Here is a 12,595-nt window from a genome sequence, read left to right as displayed (position 1 = left end):
TCAATAACTTTAGCAAATAGAAATAGGTCTAAAATTGACTGCATTATCCCTTCCTCCCTTTTTATAAAGTGACTGTACAACTGAGTACATTAATTGTTCAGGAAACTGACCATTCCTAAAGGAAAAATTACAAATATGACTTAAGTACAGGTCTAACATAGGCGGCACAGTTCTTTAATATTCTGCTGGCCACTCCGTCATACCTATGAGAGTCCTTATTCTTCAGTGATGTAATTGTTGACTCAATCTCCCCCTTGTCTGTACCACAGAGGAGTATTTCAGACATCAATCTTGCAAAGGCATTTTCCAAGAGAGTTAAGACTCCCTGTAGAAACTAAATTTTTATTTAATTCGCCAGCAATGCTCAGAAAACGATTAACTACTGTACATATATGTGAATCTATCAGTAACAGAAATATTTTTACTACATACTTACTTTATATTGTCAACTTTCTGCTCCTGAGTAGACACTGCCTTTGCAACTGACCATATGGTTTTAATGTTACCCTGTGAATCAGCTATTGTATTTGCATACCACATACTCTTTGCCTTCCTAATAACGTTTTTAAGCACTGTATGTGGTATTCCTCTGCATCCCAGGGCATGTTGGAATGAGTGGAAATGAGGCAGGCGATATAGAGGCCAAGGCTGCAGTCTCTCTTCCTTGGTCTGCTGTTCGCATGGTTCCCTTAGCCGATCTACGGAGCGTTCTATGTCGTTGTGTTGCTCTTTTATGGCACACACATTGGTCTACGCTTTCCAATAATAAATTACGGGACGTAAAACTTCGTGGACCTCTTCCTCTCAGCCTCGTCACCGGGAGACGGTAATTTTAACTAGACTCCGGATAGGGCACTGTCATCGGTATCTTTTAAGTGGCGATCCTCCTCCTATTTGTCCCCACTGCTCTCAACCGTGGACGGTGAGACACCTGTTACTTCTATTTTAATGCGCTACGCACTTGGTTACAGCTGTCGCCTGATACCTTCCCTTTTAGCGGATGACATGCGCTCAGCTGATCGTGTCCTTGAGTTTATCAGTGTTAGTGAGATGACATCGGTCATTTGAAGCTCTTTTTTTAGGATAACATCCTCCTTTTCAATAGTAGTTTTCTAAGATTTCCTTCTGTTTTTAGTTTCCATTTTGAGTTTTGCTCCCATTGCTGCTGATTTAACATTCGGTTTTTTGCTCTCTCTTATTCCACAGAATGGACGTTTGTGACCATAGCAGTTTTGCACCCTAAAACCATAATAAAGTACTGTTTGTAATGGGCTACTGGAGCTAGATTTTGACTACTTCTAACATTTTGATATAATTCCCACTTTGTTTTACATGATATCCTTATCCCACTAATCAGACACCAAGGCTGCCTTTTACTTCTAGTACCCTGTTTACAACATTCTAATGGAAAGCAACTTCCAAAGAGCATGAAAAATGTTTTGAGGAAAGCATTATATTTGTCATATATATTATTGGCACTATAAACATCCTGCCACTCTTTTTCGTTGACGAGGAGCCTGTGTCCTGTCACAAAACATAATGGTTAAAACAGTCATTTATTTTTCAACAAAATGCAGCAGTCTGAACACTGCCAGGAGAAGTCAATGCCCCCAGGATCTAAACTGTAGGAGGTGCATCAAAAGGTTTGTCTCAGCTTGTGTGTGTGTGTGTGTGTGTGTGTGTGTGTGTGTGTGTGTGTGTGTGTGTGTGTGCGCGCGCGTCTATACCTGTCCTTTTTTCCCCCTAAGGTAAGTCTTTCTGCTCCCGGGATTGGAATGACTCCTTACCCTCTCCCTTAAAACCCACATCCTTTCGTCTTTCCCTCTCCTTCCCTCTTTCCTACGAACACAAACATACACACAAAATTCAAGCTTTCGCAACAAACTGTTGCCTCATCAGGAAAGAGGGAAGGAGAGGGAAAGACGAAAGGATGTGGGTTTTAAGGGAGAGGGTAAGGAGTCATTCCAGTCCCGGGAGCGGAAAGACTTACCTTAGGGGGAAAAAAGGACGGATATACACTCGCGCGCACACACACACACACATATCCATCCACACATATGATATGTGTGGAATGAGGAAAAATCTCTGCATGTATTTGGGTGTGAACCTTGTAATTCGGATACCAGAGTGTAGTGCTCTGACCCATAGGCCACTCCTGCATCCGAATATAACTGTTGAAGGAAACGCCAATTGAGAAAACTAATACACTATATTTATGTGACAAAATTGTCAAACCATTGTTTATCTTCAGGAGACAAAATCTGTAGAACTTGGCAAAATATCACAGAAGCGATATGTATATTAACTAGCTTTGGAACTAATTATCTCCTCTTGGGAGAAGGGAGATCGATGGATTTGCGGAGGTTAATAAGGAACCTCTCTCTGTTCCATCAGCAAGGAAGAAATTAATAGTGCTGAAGATTATATAGTCTCTCCCTTTTACTTCAGCCTTTTTCAGCAGCACTACATATTTTGTCTTCTGAATGTAGCGGCAAGTAAATGGAACTTAAATTTGTTCACATTGTATGGCAACTGGATTGTCCAATTAAATTTTATCAACTTTAATCACATTTATTTGTGACCGTCTTTTTGTTGTGCCTATCAGGAACTCAGCGTCTCAGCTATATGGAGAGTAGCAACTATCCTCTTCATGATATTTTTACATTCTAGCATAGATTTTCCATTGTTAAATTTCTGTTAAAGTATTTAATGGCACAGAATGAGTGTGGTGAAGGATGGTTTTATATTGTTGTTCCATTCCAAAACATTGTGTATTTATACCCCAACAACACGAACATTATTTCAGAACATAACGTCGCTGGCACATCCAGTGTAGTTTTCTCGCTTAACTTAAGTTTGTAGGTAACTGCTAAACAATAGGAAGTCTGCTTGAAATGTCAAGAATATTATGGAAAGGATAGATTGCTACTTCTGCTAGTTAACTACTGATGTATAGGTCCTAAGCATGCCAGAAGTTGCATCATCCGTTGCTGCTGCATGCTTTGAAACCAACAATCTGTTGGATCTCACCAAACATGTTCGTGATTTGCGACCTTTGGCACTCATTGGCGACAGTTCTCTGCTGCATGTGTCGCATAAATATCAGTTTCGTCTGTGTTAAAAATTGTCAGAACAGTAGAGAAAATTGCGAAGAAGGTACTTAACTTGTCGATGGCTTGAACAGTGAATTGGTGATCCAGGAACACTGATCAGTGCATTACAATGATTTGTGGTACATAATAGTAGAAGTTATTAAGATTTCATAATGGTGTTATCTAATAACATAATGCCATTCAATGTTTTGAGGTACATTCTAAGAGAAGTTATTAGGTGATTAAATTCTATAATTGTTTCCGTTTTCATTTTTGAATTGAATGTAGTCAAGTTACAGTGTCTAATGTCCATTTTCATGTGCACTGTATCCATATTCTTTATGTTTCAGTGACTAACATCACTCTGAAGTAGCACACATCACATAGATGTAGAAATAGCTTAGTTTCATAATTTCATTTGAGTGGAAGAAGAGAGCTTTTCAGAGCTGCTCAGCATTATTAAAAAGATATTTACTGGTAAGGTACAGACATGAAATAGTCCATAAAAGCAAGAGAATAGGGTTGAGAGTTCGATAAAAGCAAGAACTTCCAGTGTATAACTCAGCATGACTGCCAGTCTGTCAGAAAGTAAGCAAAGATTTGTAGCCACTGGGGAAATATTCCAGTGATTGACCTTTGCAACAAGAATTGAGGCAAGTACATCACTTGTAATAAGTAACATGAAGTACTGCAGATAATACTCCTAATAAATTAATATGACAGACAAACAATCTTCTACAAAAGGAAAAGCGGGGAGCAGGGGGGGGGGGCGGCAACCGGGCTACGTTTCTCTCAGTTCATGAAGCTATCAGCTACGCTATGGTTTCAACACAGCAATTGGCCCTCCGAATATAATCACACAGTACCCACAAATGTCATTATTTGATACTCAGCTATGACAAATTGTACCAAAATGGCACATTTTTATTAGATCATAATTGCTCTGTAGCAATAAAATGGTATACTTTCACATGACACGAGTTTTAACACTAAAAACATCAGATACAGGCTAGACTTTAACTCAGAGATTTAGTTTTGAATCATTTTATTAGAACATATCATAAATAAGATCATATATTTTTGAGAGGTTCTCAATATGCTGATGTTTGAAATATTGTATATTTGTGCCCACCAAATACAAAGTTTAATTTCGTGCAATATTGCTGATTCTAAGTACTGATTGTACCATAAAAACAATGTTGTATCTCATTGGCCACTTTCTTCTCCACGAGGCAAAGATCTGACCTGTCAGATCGTTCATTTTGTGCAGTGGAGCGGAACCTGTAATTCCTTGCAGACACATCACCAGCTCCTTGTGCATGTGCATTTTCACATCCTGTAAGAGTATAGCTTAAGGCTGCGGTCACATTTACGCGATTCGCTAAACCTTGTTGCCACAGGTCACATTACGACTAGAGATGGGGGATCCGCTCTCGAACTGATTCATAGAGTTGAATCTTTCAAAGGAGTGAACAATCAGTGATTCAGAAAAAAAGAACGGTAGCTCCAAACGTTTCCCACGGCAGAGAGAGAGAGAGAGAGAGAGAGAGAGAGAGAATATCAGCAGCGCCTCTGCTGGTCACAGCACAGTGCACGCCACACAACACAGCCTGCGCCGGCCTCTGCCCTGCTTCTACCTTGGCTGCCTGCATTGTGCAGTGCCCCATTGGATTTTGTGTTTCACATATGCCGTGCCGTCTCTGTGCGTTGTCTGCCGCGTGCAGTGTCTGGCGCAGCTTAACTTCGCATCGCACTCTGTCGGCGATCGTTTCAGTCGCACGTCCTGCCCTCTGGGCAGTTGATGCGAGCAACGGGACAGAGAGCCACCTAGCGGATAACATAGGAACTACTTGCAACAACCTGCTCGCAAGGGAACGGATGATTTGTCTTGGAGCGGGTGAGTGGTGGCCGTTCACCGCTCCCCCCACCCTCGGAACTCACCCGCTCGACGCTCACCCCACCGTTCTCGACTCTAGCCAGAGCGTTGAGCAAAGCAACTCAGGTGTCACTCTGGTCTCTGCGGTCTTAGCTCACGCAGTAATACAGCTCGCGGCTCGACCTGCTCGACTCAGTGCTTCTGCATCGGAGCTCGTCTCTACTGGATATTGTTCTTCGTAGTAATACCGCTATGTATATTACATTATTATGTTATGTATACATCATTTATGTTTATTTTATTTTTATTTGTCTAAACTGATCAGATTAGGTTCCTGACGACTCCTCTTACTATAGGATTTTTATTATGGACACTCGAATTTACGCTTTAATTACGAGCGAACCGATAAACGTATCGCAAAATGTGATACACCAATATTTTCCTTGTTTTATTCTGCGTAAGGCTATATGGAGCACTTTCGTTTTACAGTCAAATTTATATATTTTTTTCTTATTCTGGTACGGATTTTGCGATTTTAGGTGTCTTCGGAAGGAAACGTTCACTTTAAAAATATATGGCTTGCGATGTATTTGTACGAGGTTAATGAAATTTTAATACATTATAGCCAAATATATTGTTAATGTAAATCTCATGTTACAACATTTTCCGATCACCCAAAAAACCACGATAGTGCAAAATAAATCAATAATCAAAAACTTTGTCATATCGTGGAAATTTCAATAAACAATACAAAATTCTTACTCATTATCTGTGTTACTTCAAAATAGGATCAAATAAGATCAAAATACAGGTATAGTACTGGAATAAACCAAGTTTAAAGGGCAATGTGCCTTCCATTTATTTTCTATTGTAAAGGAGTGGTGAGTCATGAAAAAGAGCTAATTCATTTCAGGGTGTGAACAGTTCTGATCCGATCTCTGAAAAGAACAGTTTTGCCCATCTCTAATTACGACATCGGCAGACAGCTTTGTCATGGTGCATCCGATCCCCCTCCGCCAGTTTTTAGCAGGGGAATGCCACAGCCGAATTACGGATTTTGCTATTAAGAAAGTGCCAAATACTTGTGAATGAGATGTCTCAAAAAACGAGCATCAATCCGTACTCCTTTCTCGGTTATTGAGATAAGCAGACAAGTTTTACAAATATGATATTTCAAGAGAAATGTTCCATTACTTATGTGTATTATCGCAAACATACACAGCTTAAAATAAATTTGTCCATATAGCCATAAGTCATTAAACCTGCAGTGATTTTCAGTGTATGTGAAATACAGGTGTAAGTTTTAGAATAAGATACTCTGAATGCCTCAAGCACATAAAAGTGGAGCATGTACTCAACATCCGCATTCCAATTTGTATAATGAATACCACCGTAAAGGGATAGAGATGCCAATAAGCAGTAATTAGAATACATAAATAGCCACATTGCACAAAAGCCCACTACAGTGGCTTTGAGCATAAAAACTGACATACCACTCACCTGAAATTTTAATTGTTTGAAGTTATATTATCAAGCATTTTGTTCAGTCCACAATATTCTGGAAGGGTCGACGGTGTGTTTGCGTCATAGTTTCTAGAGCGAGAAATTTCTCCTGAGAATGTGTGTAAAAATCGGCATATTCTTGCGTCAGCATCTCTTACTGTAGAGCTGCTGTGAATATTGAAATGTTGCATGTGTGAAAGTTTGGCAGAGATATTGGGGAAATAGGGCCAACAGCCTTGCTGCAGTGTTAACATGGTTCGTGTGAAATCACCAAAGTTGTGTTGTTGGGTCTTCAGAGACCTGTTCGGATTTTGGAAACAGACCATCTGTTTACCATTAGTGCTTATTTACATGCTTCAAGAAACAGATGAATATACATTTTGAAATTGACATCTGGGGTGCAGATTATTTATTTTTACATGGCCATCGGGTTCAGTGTTGTTGTTGTACTGCTGGCCGGTGTGGATGTGCGGTTCTAGGCGCTTCAGTCTGGAACCGCGTGACTGCTACGGTTGCAGGTTCGAATCCTGCCTCGGGCATGGATGTGTGTGATGTCCTTAGGTTAGTTAGGTTTAATTAGTTCTAAGTTCTAGGCGACTGATGACGTCAGAAGTTAAGTCGCATAGTGCTCGGAGCCATTTGAACCATTTGTTGTTGTACTGAGAACAGTTTTTATTTTCTGCCTAATTTCCTGCACTTTTTGTAGCCTAGTATTTAAAGCACCTGACATTTCATTTGGTGCTGTATTACATTTGCTTCTGTTGCAGCAGTATTTGCTGCTGATACAAAGAACATGCTGCTTCTGTTCAGTGTTTGACGAGAACACTTATATGGTCATGGCACAAAGATGCCATATTCTGCCTTTCTTCATAAATGATTTGTTTGGAGTGGTGCAGAATCTATGAAATGCATAAGTGCAGATACTTTCCATTCTGTTTGAAAGCTCGCATTTTGAGTGTGTCCAGTTTCTATTGGCAGAATTTATTTATCAGTGTGTGAGCTTTCAAGACACAGACCCTCACTTGGAAGGAGGTGGGGGCAGCAAATTTAGACTGTCTGTGGGACTTGGTGGCCTCTTGTTGTTCACTGAAAGCAACATGCATTTTAAAGAAGGGACGTGTTAAGATATGCATTATTTCAAAGTTATGTTACTGCTGTAACAATATTTTACATCAGACACAGCTAATGATTGCCTATTTCCCACTATATATGCAGCTTTGTTTTGGCAAAAACGAATGAAATACATACTGCAATAGTGTTGTACTTATTCTGCTAATGAGTGTCTTACAAAAGAGAACCGCGAAGAATTTCTCAGCTGTTATTGTATATTACCTGTGGAGTGCACACAAGTTCAGCCCTTTAGGTTGTGTGTGTGTGTGTGTGTGTGGGTGTGTGTGTGAGATCACCTGCTAGTCTAGAGTTGCAGCATAGTACCATGGAAACGTCTTCTCACATAATTATTCAAAACATTTGGCAGCTGAAGATGTTTGCTTTAGTGTTCATAGGCTGCTACTGTGATCCTGTCCATCTCGTAGGCCAGAAAATGTGTGGCCACTACATTATGGCAGTTGGGCCCACATGTAAATTACTGAGAACTCACACCATTCAAAAGGGGCTGAGGAGTGCAGGGGAATGAGCGACACCTCCCTATCACACGGCTGGTAACCTGCATCTGTGTTGCTTGTTCCTGTGAAACTGGGACTGACACACGACTGTAGGGATCGCCGATCCTTACCGGTATAGTGAGGATCGTACTTCAACCCTGTCGTGGACCGGGATTGGTCTCTTCACTCATTTGAGAATAAGAAAAGGTATCGAGTAACACACAACAAAAAGATAAGCATTCGGTAACAATTGTGACAGTTCTGTGCCGAGGCTGACACTGTTGTAATTGTGGTTGTTGCTCTGTGCAGAATGTGAATGTAATCGATATTTATGAAGTATTGAGTAATATTAGTAGGAATCCCAAATATTTTGTCAGCTAGTGCCCACGTGAGAGATACAAATATGCAGTAATTGGTCAAGTATGGAGGAACAGCAGGAGAATGCTCCTATTGGCGTGCAAATAAGTCTAATATGCTCCTGTTTCAAAAAGACTTTGAAAAGTGGGGCACAAGCTGTCTCATTCTACCTTCTTTGCCAGCTTTAAAAATTTTAACCAAGATTTTGGCACGCGAGCATATTCGTGCTCTCTTTTTGCATGAAACTCTCACCTCATCCCATGGCTTCCGTGATTGTAACTAGCTCATCCCCACTAGTCTATTGCTGTCATTCGCTGTATCTGTCTGTTCCTTCTTAACTGTTCCCACACACTCTCATTCGGCACAACTTGTCATTATCTATTTGTGGCTCTACAGCTGTCGCTACCACAGTCCAGTTTGTTCTGTCCTCCTACAGTTTTCGTCTGTCGCCCTCTTGCTCTCTACTAAGCCATTTGTTCCTTCACACTGTTGTCTTTTTTTCATTGTTGATAGCCCTCTCTTCCTTGTTGCGATTGTCATACTCTCTGCCTCTCATTATCATTTGCTCTCACCCATTTCCACTTTCTCTGTCTCATTACAGCTCTCTCATTGCCTAGCACAGCTCTTAACTGTCAACTATGTTCTGCTGTTGCTGTGATCTTCTGCTTTCACTATTTTTATATATCACAACCACTGCTTACTATATTCCAGTATTTATTACTGTTTTATGTCATTCTCACTGCCTCTGTCTTTCTCTGTATAAAAAAAGTGAATATGTTCGCATACCAAAATTTTTGGAAACATTTTTGAAGGTGCTGAGGAAGATAAAATGAGTCAGCTGGTACCCCACTTTCTAGTCAGTCTTCTAAAACAAAAGCATGTTAGACTTTTTTGTGCTCCGATAGCAGCATTTTTCTGCTGTTTCCTTTCTTTTCCCTGGTTCATCAGGGCATTCAGTTATGTGAAAAGAACTTTGAATCAGTAAAATTTTGATATTTTACATATGCGAAATTGAAATAATGCAAAACTAATTTCATACATCAGACTGGATTTTAAAATGCATAAAAATTTTGTATGTGCTTCAGTACAGCACAGGGTTCTCAGATTCCTGCTGATAACACACAAATTAACGGTGTATTTCTACATTCTGTGTCAATAAACTACCTTTTCCCCCTCACACTGGCTATGACATGGATATTTTACGTGTTCAAGTACAGCAACTTTGAACATCTGTGTATCTTGGAAGCAGGAAAAGATATCGAGAAAATTTTCGTTGCTGTTAGAGATTGGGATCTTTGGTATATATTGTAAAAATTACAGCCATTTGCTGTACACAGCCAACTTGGAATCCACAGCTCGGTGTTATTACCTAAAAACCATGTTTTTGAGTTGTTTCTCAATGGATAAATTTTTTTGAAAGCTGGAAGATTGCACTCTAGATAAATACCTAGAGAATACGCTAATACACTGTTATAATTTGTGAGTTGACAATTGGCTTTTCCCGTGTATTTCGAATATCCCACGGAACCTAATATGAAGATAAGAAATGATAGCTCTACTGTATTCCATAACAGTGCCTTTTTTTATTTCGGCCAGCGAGTTCGTTTAGGTACAGCTTAAGTGGGACAGTTGAACTGTACTGTAGTATGAGTGATAAGCGGTACTGGTAATGATATGAATTAAGTTCATGCTTTTAGAAGTCTTGACCATTACTAGTGAGCCAGTAAGCTTTGCGCAGTGGTATTGCTTGTATGTTTTTAATTGTGTTATCAACAACATTCTTAATTACTTTGTTTGACCACTTTAAGAAAGCAAAAGTGGTAAAGTATAAAAAATTCTTTATACTCCTGAGGCATTTACAATAATCCTGCCCACCACTAGATTTTTAATATCTTGAACCTGTGGTCACTGACTGGTTTTGTTAATGGAGTAAGTGAAAAATATTGGTTATTGTCACCTATTTCTATAGTTGATTTGATGTGAGAAGTAAAGCTTGTTAGGTTGATTTTGTTGTGTGCTATTTTACCTGATTGTTTGGTTTCTTTTTGTTGCAGCTGGCCAACTTTCAGGCTTTCAAGTGCAGAATGCGACTAGACAAAACCAGTCACAGGTCAGTATACACTTTGTAGATCATACAGGACTGTTATACTAACGTTTCAGCAAAGCACCAGCAATAGAAAGCACTGTCCTTTGAATTATTTGTAGCAATTCTATCAAACTTCCTGGTGGTTTAGTCAAGAGCATATCATCTTTGATAGAATTGTAAAAATAGACTAAGATTAACATTTGAGGTGACGGGTGTATTTCTTCTTGCAGTTGCGTGATCTAAAATTCTACTTGGGGAGTTAAAAATTTCCCCTGTCGACTGTGGTCAGAGTTGTGTGTGAACGGAAAAAAAAGAGGAGGAGACATGAAAGATAAGACATATCTTTATTTTTCTACATAATTTCCAAGTTCATAGACATTTGTCATACTGTTTTATAAGCTTAAAAAAGCCGTCCAGTAAAAAAGTCAGGCCATTGCATACGGAAGAAGCTTTGAATGGCTTGTTTACATCAGCATTGCTGCCAAAGCGCCTTCCGCCGAGAGTCTTCTTCAAAGCAGGAAACAGATGAAAGTCGCTTGGTGCGAGATCCGGACTGTAAGGCGGATGGTGTAGGTGCTCCCAACCGAGAGTTGCAATATGGTTTTATGTTGCCGTCGCCGCATGTGGTCTTGCATTGTCATCCAACCGCAGAACGCCAGATCTGAGAAGGCCAGACAGCTTTTTCCAAATCACCGATTTTGACAGTGGCGCGGTATCGCACAGCATTGATGGTTGCATCCTCTAGAACGTCCAGTAGCGAAAGACCTTTGACGTCCCAGACAGCGGTGAGTTGCACTTCGCCTGCAGACGGAGTGCTTTTGAACGTCTTTCGGACAGGTGATGGATGTTTGCACTCCACAGATGTGGCCTTTGATTTGGGGGTGTAATGGTGGACCCACGTTTTATCTCCCGTCACAATCTGAAACAGAAGGTCATTGCCAGATTCATGGTAACGCACAAGCTGTTCCAGGCTGACCGGCATGCATTGTTCCATGTGTGTTGGGGTCAATTGGCAGGGCACCCATCATGCTGACACCTTCCTGTATAGAAGAACGTCGTGGATGATCTTGGGAGCTCCCTCATTCTGCCGCTACTCCATCAATGGTGATACACCAGTTCGCTTTAATCATGTCATCCACCTTCCTGACATTTGCATCTGTAGTGGCTGTGCATATCATCCAGGTCTCAGTATGTCTTGCACTTGCTGACGTCCATTGCTGAATTGCTGGCACCATCTCTGCACCATTTGCCTCAACATCACACCTGACCCATACACCTCAACGAGGTGGTTATGAATTACTGTGCCTGATACTCCACATGTCCATTCATAGTGGATAACAGCTCTCACTTCCGCCTTTGACGACGACTCCAAAACGCACCTTCTTTCCGTAGCTCCGGGAAAAGACCGATCAGCTGTCCTCCGCTTTGCGCAGGCACTGCAACAGCACCATGTGCTCAATCGCGGTTGTCCTCTATGCAGTGGTGTATCAGTGTCTTGCACGTGCGCTTTCACTTGCAGTTTCGTCTTTCACCCTTATCACACTACTCTCCCACAGTCGACAGGGGAAACTTACTTTCCAACTCACCTTCGTAATTCTGATGTTTCTGTTATATGGGATGTCTGGATTAAAATAGTGCAGTTCCATCATGTTGGAAAACAAACTCGTCAATTTATTCCTGGAACTCTGGTATAAGCATTTGAGTATATTTTTCTACAACTATAGTAGAGAATGCTTAAGATTGTCCCTGACAATTCACGTCTCTGTTGCCAGCTTTCAACTGTGAAGTGCTAATTTCTGGAGGGGATAACAGTAACTGTCGACAGAGCTGTGACAGCACGTGGTTGTTGAGATACAGGTTTACAAAATTGTGTTACATTATTGGTAGAGGTCGATACGTGAAGCTGCATTTCCCAGCCTGCTGCAACTGTGAGGGATCTACCTATGCAGACTCAACTACAAAATTTTTTTCCAAGTTTTCACTTTATTGTGTAACCAGCTTTGAAACATAACATTCAAAGTTTAAAAAGCACTTCTGTAATCCTTTTTTTTTTTTTTTTTTTTTTGGCTGGGTATTT

The 12,595-nt window shown here is 40.5% G+C and overlaps 1 protein-coding gene across 14 annotated transcripts in view; it reads left to right on the top strand.

The window, feature by feature from the left end:
* Nucleotides 1–12,595, top strand: part of LOC126108459 (eukaryotic translation initiation factor 4 gamma 1-like) — a 647,729-nt gene that overhangs the window by 398,085 nt on the left and 237,049 nt on the right. For all 14 annotated transcript variants that reach the window (XM_049913677.1, XM_049913682.1, XM_049913688.1 and 11 more), the window contains one exon: nt 10,487–10,542. In XM_049913677.1, coding sequence (XP_049769634.1) covers nt 10,487–10,542 — 56 coding nt within the window. The remainder of the gene's footprint in view (nt 1–10,486; nt 10,543–12,595) is intronic.

Source organism: Schistocerca cancellata, chromosome 11 (assembly GCF_023864275.1).
Source record: "Schistocerca cancellata isolate TAMUIC-IGC-003103 chromosome 11, iqSchCanc2.1, whole genome shotgun sequence".
Taxonomy (NCBI): domain Eukaryota; kingdom Metazoa; phylum Arthropoda; class Insecta; order Orthoptera; family Acrididae; genus Schistocerca; species Schistocerca cancellata.
Note: the sequence above shows the minus strand (reverse complement) of the source record. Positions and strands in the feature narration are given on the sequence as shown.